Source organism: Atractosteus spatula, chromosome 15, assembly GCF_055471065.1.
Source record: "Atractosteus spatula isolate fAtrSpa1 chromosome 15, fAtrSpa1.hap1, whole genome shotgun sequence".
Lineage (NCBI taxonomy): Eukaryota > Metazoa > Chordata > Actinopteri > Semionotiformes > Lepisosteidae > Atractosteus > Atractosteus spatula.
The window spans coordinates 13,139,764-13,164,862 of record NC_142720.1 but is presented as its reverse complement, the minus strand read 5'-3'; the positions used below and the strand labels follow the sequence as shown (position 1 = coordinate 13,164,862).

Below are 25,099 nucleotides of genomic sequence, written 5' to 3'. Positions count from 1 at the left end.
AGGACATCTATAGAGGCTGCATGACAGACTCTCTTGCTTTCTTTTCTGTTTTTATGTTTGTTTCAGACTCAACTAGTAAAAGAAGCACAGAAACTAAGGAGTTTCGTCTCACATACAGTACGAATTAGCATAAATAAATAAAAACCTACGTACCTAGTCCATACCACATCCGAATGTAGTTTTGAGAGGGAAAATACACAGCCCAAACATTACGTTTAACGCTGTACTTTTTGCATGCTGCGATTAATTGTTTTTGACTATGGTCAAGTCTGTAGTATAGAAATGATCTCATTAGCTGATCTTAAGAATCACATAAGAGCTATTATTTCCATCCATTACAAACAACAGTATTGTGTACAGTATTCGAAAAGAGCACACGAAATACCTCATGTGATTTAAATGCACATTTTCATTGTGCCCGTTTACCATCATACTGTATATCTAACTCGCATATAACGTATTATGTATGCTTTTCTATCAAAACCCTTTCTGTGTGATACAAAAGTGTTTTTTTTCTCCACGTGGGTATAAGAATCAGGCAGACAAAGACTATTTTCTACCTTAAAACAGAGGGAGGTAGTGAATTTAAAAAAAGAAAAAAAACAGGAATTATCTTAAAATCCCTGGTAAATCGGGCTTTGCTTTTTTTCAGGGGAATTTCAAGCTTTAGTAGTTCAGACAGATTCACAGGCTGACAATTAATATTAATGGCTAGATTTCACAATGTGGCATTATCACACTGTGAGATGGGTGGGCATACCATCTGGGTTTTGGCAGGTATTAGATATAATCAAAGGGATTACTTGGCTATGAGAGAAATTATAAACCTTAGCTGGTTTAGTCTTTTTTTTATTTATAAACCAGCAATAGGTATATGGACCACGTATGCGGGTCTTGATTTGCTGTGAATGATAGTCACCAATTTATTCATTGTTTTTTATCAATAATTACACAAAGTGTATATAGATAAATAAGACGTTTTATCAGATGTTACTGCAAAAAACATTGCATATTCAGGTATCGATCAACTAAACACTTCATTCTTAATCCTGTGCTTTCAGTTCTGTTCATTAAGTATACACAGACAAGTTCCACACAGGTTGCTGGTTTCACTGAGCAATCTTCATCAATCTATGGTAATGCATGACCATGTTTATTGCTGTAGTAGTTAAGTCGTTGTTAATTTTACACTAAACGGTTGTTATGATGATGAATGAGGAGGCTGAGATGGTACACACGGGACCGGCACTCATTTATCTGTTGTATGAGGGCTTTTTTTGTTTTAGCGCATTAACAATTTGAGCTGATACAACAACCCCCCCCCCAAAAAAAAAACTATAGAAAAGGAAAATTGAAGAAAGGGTCGCATACAGTGGGTTTCTAAAACCGCATAATGATCCGATCATCAGAGTGCCATATCTGGCTTCTGCTGAGGACTGTCTTGTTTTCTGTGTTGCGCTATATTTTCACGATTAATCGTTAATTTGTGTACCCCGTATTGGGCGTGAACAGTGTAAAATCCAATATCTATATACAAGAATAATTAAATTCATATAGATTCTACTTTCAGTGTTACAATATGAGCTGGTGCATCCCATTAAGACCATGGATATTTTTGCTTGTGCATGTACTGTTAATGGGTAACTGTTAGGTGCAATTAGGGTTTTGTTTCCAATTGTAATTCTTTACGGTGCCTTGAATTTATGGTGGTATTTTGTTTTTGATTCTAATGAACTGGTGCCATCTTGAGGGCAAACTACGCAAATGTAACCCAGTTCTATGCTCTGAGATGATAAAATATTTTTTTTGTTGTCGTAGCCCCTGCTGCTAGCTACCGTTAAATAGGCCTCATAACAATAAATCCAAATCTGGATAAACTGCATTAGTATTTTATGCCAATGTATAGTTTTGTAGTTACAACACCCTCTTTCAAAGGGATTTGAAATGAAAAATGAGTTGACTTTTCTCTTGTGGCTTTGAATTGTAAGGAAGTGCCCCACCTATTTAAACGGGGCGGGATTCCACTTATTCTGCTAGTTTATCTTTGATTAGAGAATTTGCGATGTCTCAGACCCGTTGTATTCACAAAGGACAAGATCCTCAATCAAGAAACTGTGGCCACCCCCCACCCCCGGCATATACACACCCTTCAGCCCAAACACGCACACACGCTACACCATGTGTTTTACGTGCATATGAATTTGTGCAAGTGCAACACGCTATCGTTTCAATCCAACGTTGAAACCGGAGATACCTTGCATGTGTGGAGTAATTAAAGTATATTTCCAAATCTTTGGGGATTTCATTATCTGTGTGAGTATATCTGTGCCATGATAAATTGGAAATTCTGATTTGATGTTATAAACTATCGCCCACGTCAATGGCACGTATAAAGAAATGCCATTGTAATAACCAGGGAATGGGCAAGATCCTGTTCTAATTTCACCTATATCGCTGAAACAAATCAATACAAGTGTAAAATTATCTGTATTTGAAACTATTTGCATGGATTGAATACAGACATAAATCAGAATAAATCGTGATTAGGTAGACACTGTTCATGAATTCTCTTACACGGAGAGATACCCTTTGACTGTCCCCTCTCAGCATCATCGACATAACTGTTTTTGCTGGTCTAAACAAATTAAAAGATGGGATTGAAAAGTTTGACAACGAATTTAAACCTTATTTAAAGCATAAAATATATACTTGAGAGCTTTAAGAACGTTTTATTCTCACAAAAATGTGAAGGGCATACCATTTTTCCTTTCCGTACCATAATTTGCAGGTCGAATCATTTCCATTAATCTCTAAGTAAATTATCATTTTATTTAGGTTGCCTATTACATCGCAAAACCACTATTATTATCGCTTACGTTAATGTGCCAATGTCAAACCCTAGATCATTTTAAGGCATATACGTATACATATTTTCCTAAAACTTTGTTCACCTCGATGTAAGCTGTTAAAACGCGACGACTAGGCCTGTTTTACAGTTAAGATGTTAACTTGATATTTAACTCTTAACTGCTGCTTCTGTAGATGTCGCAAATGTTTGTCAGTTGCCTTTCGTTTTATTTTGCATCCGAGTTCACTTTTGTCGACACAAGGATGAAGTCATTTTTTTTCCTGTAAGATCATGTCACAATTTAGAAAGTTCGACATGTTAGAAACTTTTCTTTAAATTATTTTGTGTCATCTAAAGTTGATTTTTACAGAGCTTTACTCTTAAGCATCTATTGTGTGCTTCTAATTCTGTTCCGCTGGGGGTTAATTACAATTTTACATTTTTGGTATTCTTTTAGCGATAGTGTAACTGTCGAAACATATGATCCCTCTAGTGGTCATTAAATCGATACGTTTGTTACATTTTGGTACATTTCTTGCAAAACACAAACCAGTTAAACAGATCCCGATTAGCATCTTGGGCTGCCTAATACAATCTCAAGTAAACAAACCTACGTAGTACAGATAGTCATATTCTACACAAAAATTGCAGGCTAAACTTAAACTCTGCCCTTTGCATTTGAGCTCCCTCTGCTTTAGCAAAAGCAGCCTTGTAATTTAAGTAACACGTTAAGTGAGTCATAAAAGAAAATCTGGAGTGATAATCCAATCCTTAACACTTCTAGTAAAGAATCTTATTCATTGTGTTACTTTAGAGGACAGGTTTAGAGTTTTAGCATACCTAACCGATTTAATGCTTGTAGTTGTGTTAGCCTTCAGGATAATAAAAGAGAAAGTCACACCTTTACACTGTAGGATGAAGAGAGAGAAAACAATGTACATTTACAAGATATATCTCTCAATGTTTATTTACTGTAAAACACAAACGCTTACCAAATCAAAGAAACTTTGTGTTCATTATATATCTTTATCCAAGCTTCAGAAAGCTGTAAAACATCAAGCTGCAAGTGCAAAGCCTTTTTTTATCTAAACGTGCTCGAGTATTTGTTAAATCACTTTAGCTTATAGAGATTCAGCAGAGTCAGGAATTCTGTTCTGCGTGTCTTCAGTGGAGCGTCATCTCCTATACAGATATAAGAAAAGATGATGAAATGCAGGTGTGAATCTCACTTGGTCAACCACAAAAAATAAAATCTATAGCTAACAATATGGCTCACAGTTATAGACGTTATAAATACTGCCATATTCGGACCTCTGCCATTCAGTGAATTTTTTTTTAATGTGGTTTATATAAAGATAAACATACAAGGAGAGACATATAACCAGATCTAATTATCAGCACTCGAGAGTCTATGACGTTTTGATGCGTTTCACATTAAATATTCCACATGTAAAGGACAGCAAACTTAAGACCACACAACACCCAAAGTAAATATCGACCAGACAGATTTTCTTTCGCTCAAGGCTTGGTCGATGACTGCAGTTGTCTGAAAGTTTGTAAACTTGAGGAATAAATTAATGCGAACGAATATACAAAATAAACAGTGCCATCAATTTATTTTAGTATTGTTTGGCATTTATAGTACTTGTGTTTTAACTCAAATAATTTCTGGCGCTTTTCAATTCGGATTGTTTGTAATGGAATACAATCTGGGAAGCAAAACACCATCGCTCAGTTTCAAACCTCTCCGTCCCCTCTGCCTCTCAAACGTACTGGAACAACTACTTGTTGCAGAGCGTTACCCAGAGGCCTCGAACGTCGAAAGCTATGAAAGAATACAAAAAGAAAGGCTTTAAAACCCAAAGCACTCAATGGATTAAATAGACGGCTCCACTGTGTTCGATACTGTGTGTAATTGCTGTGTTATTCTTAAAATAATATTAATAGTATAATAAAAGTCACACTTCAATCAAGTAATTTAAAGACAGGTCATACGTATGTACATGATATTTAGAAGTATATTTTGTTAAACGTAGCACAAAGAAACTGTGATACCGAGGTGAACTGTGATAGAAAGTGACTGCATTTTTGCATTTCCTTAGATTTAGTAAACTGTGGGTAATAAGAAATGCAGTTTGTAAAGTTCAGATGAACCTTAGAACCCGAGAAGCCTTTTAACAACACTTTTTAAAATTACATGATAACGATAACAAAACATGAATGCTAAGAGAAGAAGTATAACAAAATATCTCTTGTCCCATATTTAGTGCACTTGAAAAAGCGCGCAACGTGAATTCGGGGTATTTTTTTTTACCGCATTCTGCCATTAAATGATTTCTGAAGACTATTGGTTTCTTTAATCCTTATTATGGCCAAATTAATAACAAATTAGAACCAGTCGAATCTTTACAATACACCTGACAATCATTGTTAAGGGTATGTCAGATCTACACTTCAATTCATTCATTCGTGTATGTTTATCTAACAATTAAATTTACATATCAGTGTTTTTCATACTTGAAGCAATTTAGTTTTTGCTCGTTTAATTGCTAGATTACAAAGTTACTAGGTTGTATTATTTTACACCCACCAGATGAGAGCTGCGTAATATTAGACTATGCATGAGTAAAAAGAACTATCTTTAGTTGCTTGTATATTATGCTCATTTCACTAGGCGCTGGCTCTGCAGAAATGTATGTGAAATATTTTATTACTCTTAAGTAAGGTAAATTAATTTTTACTGTTTATCCTTACAGTGGCATTTATTACCTTTAGTCGGAGGAATGGGATATACCTTCAAGAGATTAGTGATAAATCATGTATTTTTAATGAATATCAATAGGAGAAACCCCATGACATAGCTTGCTATCTAATTTGATTAAACTGTGCTTAAGGCAACCATACCTCTCTGGCTAGGGAATAGCGTTATAATGACTCTGAGAGCATTATACCAGGCTGTTGTAATGATTTAATGAACTGCCTATGTATTTAGTTCATTGGCTTTTAAATGATTAGCAGCAACAGAAATGTAGCTCTTGCTGACACGATCTCGGATATGATGGCAAACTTAAACAACTATGACCTTATAACAAAGTACCGTAAGGTTTAGTTAGTGAAGTCGAATAATGTAGGTCCTCTGAAGAATCGACAAATGTCGCATATTTGTAATGTAACAAATAGATATCTAGGTCTGTCCAAAGCCTTTTACCAATAACTCAATTTAGTTATAAGAGAACACATTCTCTCTTATGTAAGATGTGAAGCTGAGAATCATTAGAGTGTAAATAATAAATGATCAACAAACGCTGTAAACGGAAATGCCACCTTCTTCCCTGACTCGTACGTTTCAATAAGCACTTGGAATAGGTTACTAGAAGAATCAGTCTTAAGGAGAATTGTTACAGGAGAATCAGTCTTGAATACTGCGTTCACTGGGAACAGGCATTTACAATTAAGGAGAATTGAAAAACGTTCTGCATAATATTTAGGTTTAAGGGTTAAATGAAAATTAATTTAATGCGGAGTATTTTGTATCGAATAGGCTATACGTTTTGTAAGACAAACTGTATAGCTAACTAGACAACAAGCTGATAAAGTATACTAAAGATATCAGTTAGAAATCGTTACTACTTTATTGTAAATAAATACAGCATACTAATTATTATCTTTATTGGTTCAAATAGGCAATTCAATTAAAATGTATTTAACATTATGCGTTACGGATGCTTACAATGTTGATCACTGCGTACAAAACCTTTTTCAGCACCATGGACAGCTCGTGTCTCGGTTGTCACTCGTTCAAATCTGGATATCGTCAGACAAGGACTGTAGCCGCGATTCCCTGAAAATCCACAGTCCTAAGAATATTTGTTTGATCTGAAAAAAAATGCTTTTCTCATCAGCAGGGATATCTTTTACTCAACTTGAAGTGATACAACAGTCTGTACAGCCATGCTCGAATAAACTGCATGGCTAAAGGGCATTTTTCAACGATTAGAATCCACCACGATCTTGTGTATGAGCCGTTAGTTACATTTTATCTCGCATATTATTTTAAACGTTGGTTGCATTACTTCAGCTTATAACTTATAATGCATCATAATAAGTTAAATACGTGAACCACAGTAAAACATGAATATTTAATACCTAACTAAAGATGAAAATGTGTGTAATTTGCCATATTCTGAAATATGTTTTTACTATGTTGTATATAGAATACATCCCTGCGGTGTCATCTAACAGTAGGGAGGGAGGTAATGCAGAATCCAGATCAGTGATCAGTGTATACTGCCAGGCAGATGACAAACAGGCCTTGAACTTGCCCAAGAACAGAGAACAGCCTATTTTGGTGAATGATTGTGTTTGCTCCTTCACTGTTCGATCGAACATCTCCCTCACTTCCCTTCTGCCACTTTCATTCAGAACCCATTAGGTGTGAGATGGTTTTCGACTTTACTTATTGGACAATAAACAAACCTGTTTTGTGTGGGTGCATTTTGAACGTGTACTGTTACAGAAGTTTTGATTTCCTGTAAGTCATGATTTGAGGACCTGATACATTCTGTAAATAAGTGGAATATATAAATAATGTACTGTATTAATAATGTAAAAGGGAGACAGCTCCTTGCTCTGTATTAGGGTTGATTCTCAAGAAAAGAGTTTGTATTTTCACCATCTCAATAAAGCCATGTTTCAAAATCCATCTTTGTGTGTTCTTTGACCACTGAAGATACTATTTCCTTAAAAAGGCTCCACAGTGAAAACGTTGTGTCTCTTTTCTTTGCATCATGGAATAAATCTTTACCTGTTCCTTTGCAGTATAAGTCTTTTAATTTGTTTTCACCACCTGCACTAACCTTTTTCCTTTCATGGTGTAAATATGTTTTTTTTTTTTAGCAGAAGAAAACACATGACTTTAAATGACAAGGGTCTTTTTTTACTTCACATCACATGACTTTAACATTCTGAATCAATGGAGATAATTGCTTTAACTATGGGATGACCAGAATGGCAATCATTTTTGTATACAGCTTCAATCTGGCTCCTCTGTAAGGTTTTTGGAGATTCCTCTATCTGTTGCAGATCTGCAATACTCTGTACAGCCTTTTGCATTTTTGTCTGTTCTGAAAAGGACTGGGAGGGAATGGAATTCCATGTTCTCTTAGTCATTGCAGTAATATCTCCAGATTCATGAATGCATTACCAGGCAAATGCTTGTTGAAGTTGAGGAATGAAAACAAAAGAACCGCATTCATACATTTCATTTCATGTCTTTCAAGTCCCGTTTCTCTCTTCATACTTTCAAGAAATAAAGGAGGCCAGAAAAATAGAAGATCAAACTAATTAGCTAAATCTCAGCAAAATCCTTTGTTCTTCCTCCTCCACCATTTATTCAGCAACCAATTACAAAGCCCATTCTCCAGCTCTATTATCCCACAATACCTTAAAGGGTAATTGAGGCATTTAAATTGGTAATACTATGCAAATGTTAGCGTACTTTAATGATCATAATTGCCAATCTAAAAAAGATAGATGGCACAGTTTTCATAATCACAGAATCAGCAATCATCCTTAGATATATTTATAAAGAATATCGTCATTGCTAATGGAAGTTGCCACGATCCCTGATGGCTCAGAATCCAGTACAGTTCTGGGAGAGTAATTACACAGACAGCTGGAATTGCTTCACATTAATGATTTCACACACAACACTGATGCATACTCACAGTCAGCTGGAACGGCAGCACTAGTAAATTGACCCCCTATTAAAATACTGAAATGCTTACATAAATTCTTAGTTTGCAATATCTAGATTATTTTTCTCCTTTGGACAAATTTGTTCTTATTCCAAACCTGAATCTAACTGTAAGTAAATTGACCCTAGGATGAGATTTAAGAATGTTGCGTTAAAAAAGCATTCAAATGTTTCAAGTAAGCACATTCTAGAGGCCTTTCTGTTGTGATGAATAAGTATCATTAGCAGTTGTACTAGCCAAATAAAAATACATCTGGAGTTCAGTTTGTTTATTTACTGTATTGTTTACCTTCCGTGTTTTTACAAACATTATTTATGCTCCATTTTAATGCTAAACTATAAAATAACAAGTAATTGGCAATAATGATTGTACAAATTTAACACATTTCCTTGGTTTCTGTAGCAGATAATTTAAAGGCCCCTATAAAACCATTCAAACGGCATCCCAGTAGACTATAGCACATACAGTATACAGAAAAAATAAAATAAGCTATTTTGAAGGCCTGCTGAATAAAATGTAAGTTGATTTCCTCTATGATTGTATGAGTTTCTTGTTATTTACTCATTTAAGCTGCATAAAATTAAACTTACAAAATAACATTGTAATTTCATTCAGTGAATTACTACAAAATCATTGCAAAATTAAACATCTAGTTGTATTCTGTCAGACATCATCTTTAAATTTGATTTTAATTTAAATACACCAAATGTAATGTCTTTCAGAAACATAACCCATACTATGTTTGTACAAATCTATCATATTTACAGAAACTTTGCAAATTGGATTTAGGTTTTCATCACATCAGTATTCAGATCGGCAAATGACCATTCCATCAGATCCACACAGCTATGGACGGCAACTCTGAAACAATAAGGTTATTAAACTCCAACACATTCTCATTCTTTATGAATCACCAAGGAAACTACAGCATTACCCCTTAGATCAAGATCAGGCAGCATTGTACAGCCATGGAATAAATACCCATGTTGACTACATACTGATGAAGACTAGTTTGCCAACACAGGTTAGAAGTCTCTGATTAAAGAACACGCTAATTTTGTGTTTTATGTTCAGCTAATTTTATCAATCCTTTTTGGATGGCCCATAAAAAAATAACATAATTTTATTATATTTTTATTGCTTAAAGAATGCTGTGGATTTTCTGCGTTTTTGTTCTTTGCCCCCAAGCGATTGCAGCTGACATTTGAACAGGATTTTCTGATGACTCTACAACAATGGTTTTATAGGCGCAGTCTCCTTATTTAAATAGTTTGAAGGTAGCAGTTGTCACATTTGCTCACCTATCCCCCCCTCAGTGTGGAAGGAAGTGTCTGTGTGGACCTGGAAATTAGGTTAAGACAACGACAGCGATCTGCGCATTCTTTCCTAGGCACCCATTAGTTAACGCAGTTGGGAATTGATGACTCAGGGGTGTGGACCAGGCATGGAATAGAGAGACAGAGGGAGAAAACAAAAAGGCAGGGAGAGAGAAAACCAGCCAATCATCAAACAATACTAGCCCTCTGAGCCCTCAGACATAGCCATAGGGGTGTCTGAGTAACAAAAGACAGAGTGGGATGAACAACACACCCTGATACTCGCCCATTATCAAACAATATTGTCCCTTGGCTGATACCCGTTACATAAGAAGATACTGCAAGAAAAATTTGAAGTTAGTTGGCCCATCTGGTCATTAGTAGTTAATCAATCCCAGATATCAATTCCAGCTGTTTCTTGAAAGAAGCCAGGATTCAGGCTTCAACAACATGGCTGGCCAGCTTGTTCAATGAGCCCATAGCCCTGTGGGTAAATAAGTGCCTCCTGTTCTCAGTTCTATATTCAATTTTTTATTGGTTTTTCAGAAAGAATATTACATGGTACCATATAAAATAATGATCAAACGTGAACAGTCACCATGGCATGACAGTACCAGGTCTGTGCTTGTATGGGGACTATGTGTAAATACATTTAAAAACGAGAAGAGAAGAATTAGGCCTATATAACCTGAATATACAGTATAATGATGGTTATACACTGTAACTGTAATAATGTAACCAGAAAATAATCATCAAAGAATATTATAAATATTCAGTTTTGGAGTCATCTTTCTGGAAGGTGCCTAGAACTGTAGACAGATATGAAACATTACATTATTTTGTGACCATGACTGCAACCTTGAGAAATAATGAAAAAACATTGCTATGAGCAAAAAAATGTTACACTATTATGACACCTTAATAGTGTAAAATTAGTAAAATTATAACTTTATTGCATTTTTAATATATGAAGCAAAATTTGAACCGTTTTTATATAATGTATATAATCCTGAAGCAGTACACAATGGATTTGCCTCTTTGTTCGGTATGTGTGTATAGGAGTCTGTAATGTGAGTGCACCATTCCACATTACGTGTGCTAATTATTCCAAAACAATTAAAGTTCCTTTGCTCACATTATACTACAGCTTTTAATGAACAGTCTGTCCCAGAGTTGTAAAAATGTGCTGAAATATGATATGCTTAAACAACTGCAATGCAAGGCAATGCAACAATGTTCTTAAAAATTAATTTCACTGCCAAAGCCTGGCAAACAACTACCACAGACACAAATGGTAATCAGTTTTGCAATCATTTTTGCATCTTGTTTTTACACTAAATGTTTCTGACATTAGCATTGCAAAAGCAGTAAACATTTTTAATCACTGTGCAACTTTGTTGAAAGACAGCTCTTGAATACTTTTTAGATACTTACAACATTTTGTTAGAAAAAACAGCTGCTCAATGTACAGGTATCTTAAATTGACACTCTACCTAGATTTCCTAGTAAAACAAGGACACACTAGACTACCTTCATACTTATGAGACAGCATCCTTGTCATTATCTGAGGTGTGTCTTTTCAAAACAGATGTTTCATTGTTTATGCATTGTTAAGGCCTAATTTACAATATTGTGTGCTCATAAGATCATCACATTAGATAAACGGTAAGACATTGATGCTACAGAATCAGTTTAAAAAAGGTAACAATTTTTGGCTTTAACTGACAGACATACACCAAAGGGTTTTAATAAAATTGAATATCTTGAGCAGAGGAAAATACTAGGGTCCTGATACAAGTACTTTAAATCCTGAAAAGTATTGACGGGATAACTTCAAGATCAGCTCTGAAACCAATACCTGAGATTAAGAAGAAATACATTTAAAAATGAAACCAGTCAACACTTCCTACACAAAGGACAGTGAAACCACTCTGTCATGTTGTCGAAGGGTGATTGCTTGCTATACTTCCAGAGATAGATTAACAAGATCCTAATGCCAATACATTACCAGCACAAAAGTGAGCAATAAACGATGAATGGCCTCTGCTGCCTCATAACATCTATTTTGTTATTGTGAAAAAAAAAATATTGGTAATCCAGGGATGTGACTGAAGAAAATGGAACAGCCTTGTTTTCAGCACAAGATTCTGTTTGCATTATTTGCTGTAATTGTCACTAAAAACAGATGTGGCAAAATATCACAGTTTGAAGGGGAGAGCAGTAGCGGTGCTTATAATGTCTCAATGTCTTTCCACCATAATACCAGGAGATTGAGCTGGACCATATTTCTGCGCTGAACGGTAAGGTTTTATGTTGCAGACATCCGAGCTACATACTGTAGGAATTACAAGGACGCAGCAAAAAAAAAATGCAAGTTTGGACATTTTCTTGAATTAGGTGCATCATTATTACTTATCCTTCTGTACATTTCTACATGAAAAGAAAATGGATTATCTTCCCAAAGTTCAGACTGAGGAGCACTGAAGTAACCTGGGCTTTTTAAGTTAACTACTTATAAAAGCCTGTTGTAAGGGAAATGAACACTTCTCACATGGGGAAAGTATTTAAACTGAACCAGGTATGTACATTTGACATACTCAAGGACACAGCTGCTGTTCAAGAACAAGCTTTATGCAGCTTCACCAAGCGTGTTTAAAATACGTACCACTCAAAAGCCACATTTTGTTTCTATGTTATTTAACAGATCCAAACTATGGAATATTTTACTATGCACTAGTGTTCATACTCATCCAGTACAAAATAAGATTATTTAGGGTCCAGACAAGTATGTCTCCAATTTCGATGAAATGTGTTCACCGTGTGTATGTGCAGCATTAATTGTTTCAGGTAAGACTATAAGCTTGGTTAAGTAAAAAACAATTTCACACAGCTGTTTAACAGAGATCAGTTCTATTGATTTGTAAGACTGTCACAGAATGGTAAGACTGACAATTGAAGAACTAGAATGACCAGCCAGATGTCAGACTTTCAGCACGTTAAATTTGAAGACAATTACCCTGCCTCCTTGTGACACTTAGAAGTGCAAGAGCTTTAGCAAGACACGCTAGGCAGAGAATAATCACCCAGCAGAAACTTTCTAGTCTGAACCCCAAGACTGACTGAGCAAAGGCTGTCACACAATTCCAATGTTTTTATTAGCCATTTTAAAGTGCAAACGTGCACGTGTGTCATCATGGCAGTGCCTGATGAAAATGTTTAGAGTATAATGTCAGACATCCCATGCTTACCTAGTCACACTTGTCACCTGAACATAACTTTGACCAAACAGTCTTGGAACAAACTCAGACATTTCGACCGCAGATTTAAACACCTGAAGTCACAGAATCCTCAGCAGATCATGCTGTTCATGTTTAAATTAAACAGCCCTGTACAGCTTTCTGGCAGTGGTTAGCCTTGCTGCCTCACAGGACTAGGACCCTGGATTCGGTTCTTCTGGTGCTATCTGTGTGGAGTTTGTATGTTTTCCCTGCGTTCACGAGGGTTTCCTCCCACAGTCCACAGACATGCCGGTAGGTCAATTGGCTTTTGGGAAAATTGGCCCTGGTGTGAGTGTGTGCGTGTTTGTGTCCATGTGTTTCCTGTGATGGACTGGCGTTCCATCCAGAGTGTGTCCCGCCTTGGGCCCATTGCTTGCGGGACCCCCATGACCCTGTACTAGAAAACGGGGATAGAAAATGGATGGATGTAAAATGGATGGATGTATAGCTTTATTGCTTTTCAACTATGCACCACCTTACCAAATATAATAAAAGAAACTGAAAACTTATTTCTTGATCCCACCCATTACCTCATTTATACACTGTTAACCCTGTCACACACTTTAATTGTTCATGCCCATTTACATATATTTTGCTTTTCTTATAATGTTATAAGAACATACAATGAAATCCCAAATATAGATCTAAAACTAATTTATATTGCACAAATGATGGTGCCTCTCTGTTACAACTTCTCCCTCATCGTCAGCCATAGTCTTCCTGTGCCGAGAGGTCAGAACTGCTGTAATGGCTGGGATCAAGACAGAGAGCTTCTGGAGTCTGCTTGTGGATCTGTGACAGGATGTGTTGATGCATATACATTAATGGCCTACTTTTGTCTTACAGGTGTAAAATATGTGGAAGACCCATGAAAGGAGACATGTTTTTTAAAGTTATTAGATACACTGCAGTTTGTTTGTGTAAACGAAACAGAACCTTGGGCCTTACTTTAAGAAAATGTTACAAAGGAACATGAAGCAATACAACTGATATTTCCAGACAGGTTTCTATTTATATTATGAATCAAGAGCTACATTTAAAATGTGTACCTTACAATAACATACCATACTTCACATCCAGTAGCAAAAACGTTTCTTCTTAAAAAATAACAAAGAGAAAGCATTCCACAACGGATCCACAATGCATTATTGGCCATCACACAGACAAACAAAAAAAAATTTCAGGGTTTGAAAACTACTCTCCGTTTCCCCTTTGGCCCTTTGGAGTTAAATTCGCGCGGTGGCTCACGGGATAGACTGTTGCCGGTGGGCGCCATATTGGAGTGCAACTATTGTTATAAATAGGGACGAAGGAGGCTGCTGCTTGCTGAGTGTACATGTTTTCAAGAATTTCGTCATAAATCTGTACAGAGAAAGCTCCATAAGGGTCATGAGAGAAATGTCAGCGTAAGTAGTTTAAGATAATGTTTTTACTGGTAACATCCACCTGGAATTCATGTTTATTTTGAAAGTTGCTGAAGGGACGGCTCCATATCTTCTTGAGAATACGGATTAGTAAAAGGCCTGCCAGTGTTTACAAGTGAACAGTTTTATAGCTTTGTTCTTAAGAATGTCTCAGTTTCTAGAGAAAAGTAGCCCTTTTACTCTGAGAAACGTTTCGGGTCTTAGTATGAATGCTATTCGGTTCCGTATAGCGGGATTAGTGAATTTCAGTTTACGTTTTAAATGTGTTGCAACATCCTACGTCCAGGTGAAGCAATTACAGTCGCTTTTTCAAACTTTGACAAAATCTTACGTGAGCTGTTGTGACGTTAGTTTTGTTAGAATTTCGTGTTTAGTGTTTATTGATGATGCGCTTGACATTGCAGGAGCTGCTGGTGCTGCTTTGACCCCGATTTCCTGTACTTCATGTTCTTTCTATTTCGTGTCGCTTAACCACAGCTGTGGTAATCTGTCATGTTACTTAGTGGGGTTTTTTTAAAAAAACGAAATAGTGCGGTTTGATGTAACGATTGAACAGAAGCTGCTCTCAGACCTAAGATAAGTTTGAATATCCGACGACTTGTCAAGTCAAAGCTACTGACGGAAAAGGGTGGGGGTGGGGTCTTTATGCGCATTTTTCTGTCTCGTCGTTTAAGTTGTTCCCGAGATCTAAATCCTATCTTCTGCAAGACTGTATTGTTTACAGTGGCGTTTTATTGGCAATGCACTTAAAACTTAAGTTTTGACACGTTCTCAATATTGACCTTTAGGTCTTTATGACACGACCAATCCGGTTTAGTTGCTATGGGGTACACTTTATCAATAGCAGTAATCGATTCACCTTCAGATGATGGTCTGGGTGCCACTATTATCGCGTTCACATTTTGTCTGCCTAATAGATTATGTATTTTCATTTAGTAGTACATTATTCATATCACTGCATATTTACCAATACCTTATCTTAATGTTTTGTAGGGTCGTTGACAGAAAGATGTGTACAAAAACCCAGTTTAGAATATTTCGATATAAATGTGGTATTTCACAATGTAAAGCAACTGTATGGAGATGAAGTATTGAAAACCTTTTTTACCTTTTATTGCAGTAGTAACTTTGCATTGGGGCGGCAGCAGCCTCAAAAACATTATGGAATCACTTCTTCAATCAGTCTGGCTTTTCCCAGAGAGATTGATTACATTTACACACAAAAACTGATTGAAGCCATGAAGCCTTTTGGGGTGTTTGAGGAGGAGGAAGAGCTTAATCACAGGTAACATTTTTATAAACGTTTGTTCTGGTCCTTCAAACTTTTTCCCCACAGGAGCAACTGCAAAAGGGTCACTTTAGATAATGATATGTGTTTCTTTGGCCATCTGCTATTGGCAATAATTCTGTTAATCACAATGAAGATCTTAAAGTATTGTGAAACCTCTTGGTAGAAGTGATATCAGATCTGATTAATCCTGTTTTTCTTTGCTGGCATTTTCTAATAAATACATCCTGCAAACCTGAATCACTTCAGTTTCTGCTCTTAACGCTAGTTTACCATTGAAAGTATATACTGTGCATGTTCAATTCCAATTAACCTTGGTGAAAGATGAGAGCCTGCATATAACTTCTGTCCCATGCATAGACCTATGACAAAGGTTGTTCTTTGCTTAATATAACAAGTTTTGAATCAGTCGTGTTGTAAAGGTCCTAAGCACAATTGTGTTTTTGTAACTTTAGAATTCCAAATGTTTCTAAGACCGAGAGACTAATTCAGGAGTGAATGATTTGTTATATGATACTCCATTGGTTTTAAACCCTGTTATTGCACATTTTGCATTGCAGATTGGTTGTTCTAGGCAAGTTGAATGCTCTGGTTAAGGAGTGGATTGCAGAAATAAGTGAAAATAAAGTAAGTTACCCAAGTCCTCATAGTAATTTTTACCACTTTGTTCTTATTTATTAAAGCTGAGCCTTTGTTGTCTGTGTGCTCTTCATTAAACAGTGCTGTACATGTCCAATAATATTGATTGCTTAGTTTTTTTTAATTTTCTATTGTTAATCTGCCTTCTTATAAATCAACTTTATTTATGCTGAAATATATTTAATCTTTGTAATCTGTCAGGTCTGACTTATGCAGTTTAATGTTTCTCTTGCAAGTGTTTTATAGAGGTCTGCAAATGTTTAATGTTTTGACATTTTGGTTTTCTTTTAGAATCTCCCGCCTTCAGTAATTGCGAGTGTTGGTGGAAAAATTTTTACTTTTGGATCCTACAGACTAGGAGTACACACCAAAGGTATGCCACTTGTTTTGTTGCATATTCTGTGGCATAAATAATGAAAGCTATTTTCAATGTATGTGAGCAGCATGCTCCTTTTGGTAACAGACAACCTCCCTACTGAAGCTGACGTGTGTGCCCGGATAGTGAATTTCCAATAAAGGGTCTCAAACCAAACATGCTCCATTGCCGTTGAACTCTATTACAGTAGCTGATGATGCTGCCGCAGCATGGGGCAAACATTCCACTGCAAGCTTCAAATGCACACTCCTCAGCACCATCGTTTGGATTGGTGATTGCAGAGCATATCCATACACTGGAACTGTCTTTTCAATAAGCGCTGGCATTGACTGACTAAGAAGGCTAGTATTTTCTGATATTGGCAAGGGAAGACTTTGGCTTCCTCAGAATGAGGGTGTTTTAAGGATTGTGACCTCTAAAGTGAAACCAAACTGGTCCGTCGTGTTGGCCTCATACCAACATTACTGTATGGGTCTGAAACATGAACAGTGTACATTAAAAGCATAAGAGGACTGAAGTTATTTCATTTGTGACGCTTTCTGCAAAACGGCATTTAATGTGGTAGGACAGATACCAAAATCAGCATTTTCTTACGTGTGAGTATCGCAAGCATCAAAGATCAACCACCATCAGTGCTGTTAGGTTTATCTAGTCATCTGGATGTTAAATGATGGGACCTTCTTTGAGATCTCAAAGGACAAGTATTGCAGAGGTGATGTAAACACTTAAAGATGTCAGCCATGGATGCAGATCTTCTAGCAGTTGTTCAAGATGGAAGTAGTACAGTTGGTCAGGATTACTTAGGATTTGTGATCCATGGGAAGGATCACAAAACTGGCAAGTATCTATTGAGTCTCTTCTAGAGGATCACCAGAAATAAGGTTCTATGCATGGTCTTCTTTTTATAAAAAGGTCTTGCTTAATTTCTTTGAACAAGCACCAACGATAATAGGTACATTCCTGCATACATTAAGGTGTATTCTATATATTTGAAAGGCATTTGATCCAGTACCTAAAAGGTACCTTTACCCTACAGGAGATTCTTTACTGTAGTAAAGGAAGGAGGACAGATGTAGGTAACAGCTCTCCCCTTGCTTACTATCTCGAGGAGAGCAACAGGCTTTTATTTTTGAAGATGAGCAAAATTTCCATACAGAAACTTAATTGTTTATGATTCATTAGTAACGGTTTTTGAATATATGATACAAAATCGGACAGCTTAGACAGTTTTATTGTCTTTATTACTTTACTCGGGCATTGGCAAAGTCACTCCAGTGGACATAATAATCACCCATAAAACAACAAATGGACAGGCAGTCTGTTATACTAGCGTTTAAGAGACACAGTCTGATTGCACCAGCATCAGGTAGGCTTTTTTTGTTTGTTTTTCAGGGGCTGATATTGATGCCCTGTGCGTTGCTCCTCGCCATGTGGAGAGGGTAGATTTCTTTCAGTCATTCTTTGAGAAACTAAAACAACATGAAGAAATCAAAGATTTACGGGTAAGCATTCAAAGAATATGGATCATACGGTCATTAAGTACTTTTAATCATATTAAGTGCATTTTCCTTAATGTATTCAATTTTAGGAACAGACCCCAGTCAATTGTGCTTCCAGGTTTATGTTTTAATTGTTTTCTTTACAGGCTGTAGAAGATGCATTTGTACCAGTTATTAAGTTTAAGTTCGATGGGATTGAGGTAAGAATGTTTTTTTTAAATTGCACAACTAAATTTTTCAAAAGTGAACAATCCTCCTAAAAGTGTAGTTTAATATTAGTAATGAAACTTGTGATCTTGATTTAGGCAATTAGTGTCTCAACAGCCATTCAAAAGAATGCGCAAGTTTATCATTAAAATAAGAATTTCAGCAATGTTAAGTCTTATTTAATATGCAACCTGCTAGTGGCTGAAAAATGTGTGATACTTCTGTTATTTGATTCTTTTTAGATTGATCTTTTGTTTGCAAGGCTAGCTTTGCAATCCATTCCAGACAATCTTGACCTTAGAGGAGACTCCCACTTGAGAAATCTTGATATAAGATGCATTCGTAGCTTAAATGGTAAGTTTATTTTACTCCAAGTTCCAAACGGCTAAACAGACTTAAGTCAAAGTTTGTATACTGTTAATAGCTGGTATCCAGGTGTTGTAGTATTTAGGCTCTGTTGTTCAACATCATTTGGGTGGCTTGGGTGTGGTGCTTCATAGTTTTAATTGCATTGTCAAATCTATAAAACTGATGCTTTCCAGATTAAATTTAGTCTCGCCTTTAAGTTGGACCACTGTTGCTTTGTGTACTTGACGAAGCCATTTATTATATTAAAGCAGGCTATTGGTTGTCCTCTGATAGAGCAGCATATGCTAAGCGAATTGCCTAATATAAACATAAATACACAGATTTTCTAGCATTTTGTATAGACCATAGGTATTAGTATTGAGGAGAAATCACTTAAATGCGGTTTCCACTTAAATGTAATTATCTTAACAGGTTGCCGAGTCACAGATGAAATTCTATATCTGGTACCAAACAAAGAGAATTTCAGGTTGACCCTGAGAGCCATCAAGCTATGGGCAAAGCGTAAGTAAGCAATAGTTAAGCATGTCTGAAAACCTTAGGACTGTCCTTTTTTTAAATGTGCACTAACTTTAAATCCCTGTCTAGGCCGTGGCATTTACTCCAATATGCTAGGGTTTCTTGGTGGAGTCTCCTGGGCAATGTTGGTAGCAAGAACATGCCAGTTGTATCCAAATGCAGTGGCAGCAACTCTGGTGCACAAGTTCTTCTTGGTCTTTTCAAAATGGTGAGTAATGTGTTTTTGGTTGCATTTTGTATGAAGGTTCTGTTTTTTTTTAAACATTAATGAGAGTATGAAGTAGTAATTAATTTTACTTGGATTTTCATAAGTACAGAGAAGTTAGGTTTATTGCTTGTTGTACTAGCGATTTTCCATTATAATGTAATAGAAATGTAAGCCTTGAAATGCTCAATTTGTTAATGTTGAGTATTACATACAAGCTAAATGCCAGATTATTACTTATAGTAGATATTGTATATGAAGCAAAATGCATATTAAGCAGGTAAACCTGACAATTTTGTGTTAAAATGAGACCACAAATACAATTAATAAAATAAAGTAGCTGCAGAATGCCTACAAGTGTGATGGAGAAGGTGCATTGTAATGCGGCACCACTGTTTGCTTGCCATTCTGCAGATTTTTTTAATAAACTACAGTAATTAAACAGATTCTCTTTGCATTTTCACTACTAGGAAGGTGCTTGTAAAACTATACAAAGTAATGTGCAATACAAAAACATGTCAGAATCAAGCTAGTTTAGGTTTTATTTGAAATACAAAGTAATAATACTAGGTGATTGTTTGGGTTACAACTTTTGTGAGTCTCCAGAGATGATTGCATAGGTTCTGTGACCAAGCAAAACGCAGAACATATCTATGCTACCAAGTAAACACTACACAAGTACCATCTCTTAATTTGAACTGTTGCATTATGATGTGTTTGTTTTTCAGGGAATGGCCCAATCCAGTGCTCTTGAAACAGCCTGAAGAGAGCAACCTAAATTTGCCAGTCTGGGATCCACGGGTAGGTATCAGGCTGAGAAGAATGGATTGGATTTCTCTATTTATTTTTAACAGTGATTAACATTATTCCTTTTATTACAGGTTAATCCCTCTGACAGATACCACCTGATGCCGATCATAACGCCCGCCTATCCACAGCAGAATTCCACATACAATGTGTCCACTTCCACTCGAACAATAATGAGCGAAGAGTTTAAAAATGGTAATTAATAGAATTCAGTGGTCATATTATCCTGTGCTTCTCCCACTTTTCTGTTGAACTGCTATTACCATTTCTGTATTGAGCAATTGATCTCTCAATTGAGACTCATTTGTGAGACTGGCTTCCTGTATATTTTTTCTATTGCAGCCACTGAATGTTTGCAGTAAAAGCTTTTTGTCTAAGGCAATATTTCTTACATGCTTTCAACAGGTCTCAGCATAACTGATGAAATACTTCAGGGTAAAGCTGAATGGTCAAAGCTTTTTGAACCACCTGCCTTCTTCCAAAAGTACAAGTATGTATATAATAATGTTTTGCAATGTTGAGAACCCACTTATTCATTTTAAAGATATAATAATTAGATTGTAGATCGGTGTACTTGCATGTCTTGTGAAATTTAAGTTGAAATGGTAATTATATACAGTATGCTGATAAATGGCTTTTCTTTTTTAGACATTATATTGTCTTGACAGCCAGTGCATCAACAGAAGAGAACCACTTGGAGTGGTAAGTTTATTGTTTCATGCATTATAGAAAAATTATGGATTTAATTCTGTAGTGATTTTAGGGTGGTTAAGGAGGTAGATGTCTGGCTTTTGCAATATGATACAATGCTTTCTGATTTCTCAAATTTGTTTTGCATCCAAGCATATGTTTTTTTAACAGTCTTACAAAAATGTATACTGATGGTTAAGGCACAAAAAATCTAAAGGTCGATTTCCCAAATATATTTTGGTTCTGTTACCATAACACAGCTTCCAAACTAAACAGTTTACTCTGTTGTATCTGTTATCTGGAAGACAGGCTTGACGGATGCTCTGCACTGAGATTCTTACTGCAGTTTTTGATGATACAGCTGTAATAAGTTGTGAAATGATATCAACCTTCCATTTTCAGGATTGGTCTTGTTGAATCCAAGATCAGAGTTCTTGTCGGAAACTTGGAGCGCAATGAGTACATCACACTTGCACATGTAAATCCACAGTCCTTTCCTGGGTCCAAGGAGAGTCATAATGAGTGAGTCAATATTTGGTTTACAACTGTTTGACAGTTTGTCTAGTATGCATTAACAAATTACAGATTCACAGAATACGAAACTATTGTGTACTTGTAATCTTTGTCGAGTATGTAGTAGTTAATGTAGGAATGGTGCGGAGGTCCTCTGAAGGTGCAATTACAATTTCAGGTTACTCTGCATAAATATGCGTATTATATTAGATCACACTGTCTGATGAAAATTTTTACTTTGTGCAACAATTGCTTAAAATTTTTACTTCCAGATTTGTCAATGAAGCAGTGTTGCTTTCCTTTAGCATGGAGCTCTTTTAATTCAGTATTTGCATCATTTTAAACTGGAGGAATAACACTAGTCGTTACAAGAGTCTTTACTATTACTAAGATAATTTTCAGAAGTTGCTCTTCAATTTTTGTTATACTCCTGATCAAAGTATTTGTGGTTTCAGAACTGAGTTAAATCTTGTTTTAGCTTTTCTTATTGTAGTACATTAAAGATGTTTAAATGACTATACTTTGACCTAAGTACAGAATAATCAAATTAACAGACCTTCACATACAAGCAATATTCTTTTCTTCTTTACTTTTAAAGTTTTAATAGGTTTTCAAGCTACAGATAATGGTTAGGTTTTTGTTTTGGAATGAAAAAATAATTTGGAGCTAGAATGGTAAAATTTTCAAAATATCTAACTGCTAATGTCTTTAAGGTACTTCCAATTTAAAGTGAAAGGATTGATCCTTAAAACATTTTGGGCTTCAAATCATAATGTTTTTTAGACTAAGATGGTTGAATTTAAAGGTTGCAAAGCTATCAATTCCCACTAGAGGGCCATATAATGTCACTTTTTTACTTTGATAAGAACATAAAGGAGTGTTAAATCAGTTATTTAGGTACTGGAATTTATACGTTTACAAGTCCATCTTCACTTTACAGGGACCTATGATTTACAATTTTAAAATTGTCAAACGAACTTCTGAAATTGTTTTTTAAGGTTTTACATTTTTTTATAAATTCTTTTCCAGAAATGACTTTGTCTCAATGTGGTTCATTGGTATCATCTTTAAAAAAGTTGAAAATGCAGAAAGTGTAAACATTGACCTGACGTATGATATCCAAGCATTCACTGATACTGGTAGGCTCTTCACATTTCTGTATTGGTATATATTGCCTTCTCTCACATGGAGTAACGTTTTGTTAAGCAGTTTTAAATACTGTGACATTATGACAAAGCTCTCATACTCTTAAATGCAGATTTGTTTTGCCAAATATCAGTTTTGATCTTTGTCAGAATTCTTATTGAAATGCATTTGTTAATGAGTAATGAAGTTCCTGTTTTTAACCTTAGCCAAGTACTCTTTTTCATCCTATTAAAAGGTAGTAGAGCCTTTTGCATAAACAACAGCTTTACCTGTATTAAATGAAAGTTGATTTAGAAGGAATATTAAAACTTCTCTAGGACTTACCAGGTTGTTGCCCTTGGAATTATTTCACCTGTGGTTGTCACAAGCCACATTTTTCAACATAAGCTATTCTATCTTAATTTGTTAAACTGCTTGATCAGGACCTTCATTTGCGGCAGGTTCTTATAAATGCTACCTCTTGTTAGGTTTTGTCTAATGCAACCCCATTACTGTTTTACCTAAGGTTTTCCAGATGAACCAGTTTAACAGTGTGTAGGGAAATCGAATAAACTTTTTTCTTGTTTAACTTGTTTTTCACAGTATACAGGCAAGCAAATAACATCAACATGTTGAAGGATGGTATGAAGATTGAAGCTACCCACGTGAAAAAGAAGCAGCTTCATCAGTATCTGTCTCCAGAGGTTCTGCAGAAGAAGAAAAAGGTATCATGTCACTTCTTCTTTTTCTTTTTTTGTCACTTTCATTCTAGAGTATCTGACTTTGTTTTTCTTAAAATACCAGAGCATAGCTGAAATTAATCGTGCCTCAGATGGAGGAGGATCAAAACGTTTGTCGTTGGATGGAAACCCATTAGACAGCTCCAGAGATACCGATTCTGGGACACCTTTTAGCTCTCCTACCCCTGCAAGCAACCCTCCTAAACCAGCTAATACAGAGAACAAGTAAGTGGTTTTCAAAAGTGGAGCTTTTTATTTTGTTATACTGCTTATGTTTTATGAATTATCTTGTTCTTCAGCATGGCTTCTTTCCTTCAATGAACCATATCTACATTTTATCCAATACAATTGATTTTTTTTATTTGTATGCCCATATAGTATTACACCAAACAAAACTGTTCCTGCCTCAAACAGCAATACATCAAACAAAGCTTCAACTTCCTTGTTTATGGATGGTTTGCCAGCCATTGATGTTTCCCCAAAGCCTGAACAAGGAATGTGCATTCCTGTCATAGGATCAAGTAAGTTTCAATTGTATTTAATTTTTGTATTGTAATGACAAAGAAAAACGCTGTCATTTAATCTGTATTTTTTATTTAGAACCTGCGCTGATTCCTGCCGGTAGTACTATCCCTACAGTTGTAGGCAGGAACGTTATTCCTCGATTGTCGCCAAACAACCAACCTCCCCATCAGCTGCCTAATGGAGTTGCAAATGTAACCATTAATGGTAGTGCCCCCAAAAGACCACACTCTCCTTCCCTGGAGGAATCGCCAAAGCGTCTCAAAGATGCAGAAAAGGTGACCTTTCATTTGCACTTTAAATGAATGCAGACCTTTTTAGTTATAAGGTATAAGGGAACCTTTGATTTAAGGTATCTTTGGCATCTAGTTTCTGGAAAATGTTTCACTTAATGTGGAAATAATCGGGGGGATTCATAGAGATCCGTTAAAACGTGAAATGTCACACATTCCTCTTTTCTGCAGCTTATTTTCTCTGATGATTGTGCATTTAAAGAACCTTTCACATCTGCAAGCGATGGGCAAGATCAAGTTGATGGTCAGGTAAGGGTAAGTATAAGCAGTGTTTGACTCCTTGCTGCTGGTGTGTACTCTGCCGTATTTATGCCATGTTGCAAATATGCAAGACTGAAGAGACAAGCTCAAGACTCGGGTGGTCTGCACATATCTTAAAAAAACCGGACTTGGTAATTATGTAGAGCTTTTTGTCTTGTTTTAATTGTACACCCAGATTTTCTAAATGCTGTTTTTAATAAAATGGCAAATCTGAGATCTCCCTGGTGGCCTTACTAGAACTCGAGCTACTGTTCCTAACATTCTTAATTTGCTGCTTTTGTAACAGGAGAGACTTAGTGGAGTTAAGCCTATGCCAATTCCAACCATTGACACTTCAAGATCCCAGGTACAGTTAATTAAAATCCATGTGTCTGGATCACTCTAAACACTTGAAGCACTCTGCTTCTTTCAATCTTTTATCACTGGA

The 25,099-nt window shown here is 36.0% G+C and overlaps 1 protein-coding gene across 4 annotated transcripts in view; it reads left to right on the top strand.

The window, feature by feature from the left end:
• Nucleotides 1–14,470: 14,470 nt before the first annotated feature.
• The window catches only part of papolg (poly(A) polymerase gamma), a 17,170-nt gene continuing 6,541 nt past the window's right edge, over nucleotides 14,471–25,099 (top strand). For 2 of the 4 annotated variants that reach the window (XM_088933578.1, XM_088933577.1), the window contains exons 1-21: nucleotides 14,471–14,604; nucleotides 15,743–15,907; nucleotides 16,471–16,537; nucleotides 16,841–16,922; nucleotides 18,318–18,427; nucleotides 18,571–18,624; nucleotides 18,874–18,985; nucleotides 19,412–19,501; nucleotides 19,586–19,724; nucleotides 20,450–20,522; nucleotides 20,603–20,723; nucleotides 20,934–21,018; nucleotides 21,177–21,230; nucleotides 21,621–21,740; nucleotides 22,761–22,870; nucleotides 23,460–23,581; nucleotides 23,661–23,821; nucleotides 23,975–24,117; nucleotides 24,197–24,396; nucleotides 24,583–24,666; nucleotides 24,959–25,018. In XM_088933578.1, coding sequence (XP_088789704.1) covers nucleotides 14,588–14,604; nucleotides 15,743–15,907; nucleotides 16,471–16,537; nucleotides 16,841–16,922; nucleotides 18,318–18,427; nucleotides 18,571–18,624; nucleotides 18,874–18,985; nucleotides 19,412–19,501; nucleotides 19,586–19,724; nucleotides 20,450–20,522; nucleotides 20,603–20,723; nucleotides 20,934–21,018; nucleotides 21,177–21,230; nucleotides 21,621–21,740; nucleotides 22,761–22,870; nucleotides 23,460–23,581; nucleotides 23,661–23,821; nucleotides 23,975–24,117; nucleotides 24,197–24,396; nucleotides 24,583–24,666; nucleotides 24,959–25,018 — 2,169 coding nt within the window. In that variant the 5' untranslated portion in view covers nucleotides 14,471–14,587. The remainder of the gene's footprint in view (nucleotides 14,605–15,742; nucleotides 15,908–16,470; nucleotides 16,538–16,840; nucleotides 16,923–18,317; nucleotides 18,428–18,570; nucleotides 18,625–18,873; nucleotides 18,986–19,411; nucleotides 19,502–19,585; nucleotides 19,725–20,449; nucleotides 20,523–20,602; nucleotides 20,724–20,933; nucleotides 21,019–21,176; nucleotides 21,231–21,620; nucleotides 21,741–22,760; nucleotides 22,871–23,459; nucleotides 23,582–23,660; nucleotides 23,822–23,974; nucleotides 24,118–24,196; nucleotides 24,397–24,582; nucleotides 24,667–24,958; nucleotides 25,019–25,099) is intronic. The other 2 variants (XM_088933579.1, XM_088933580.1) reach the window with 2 other exon arrangements.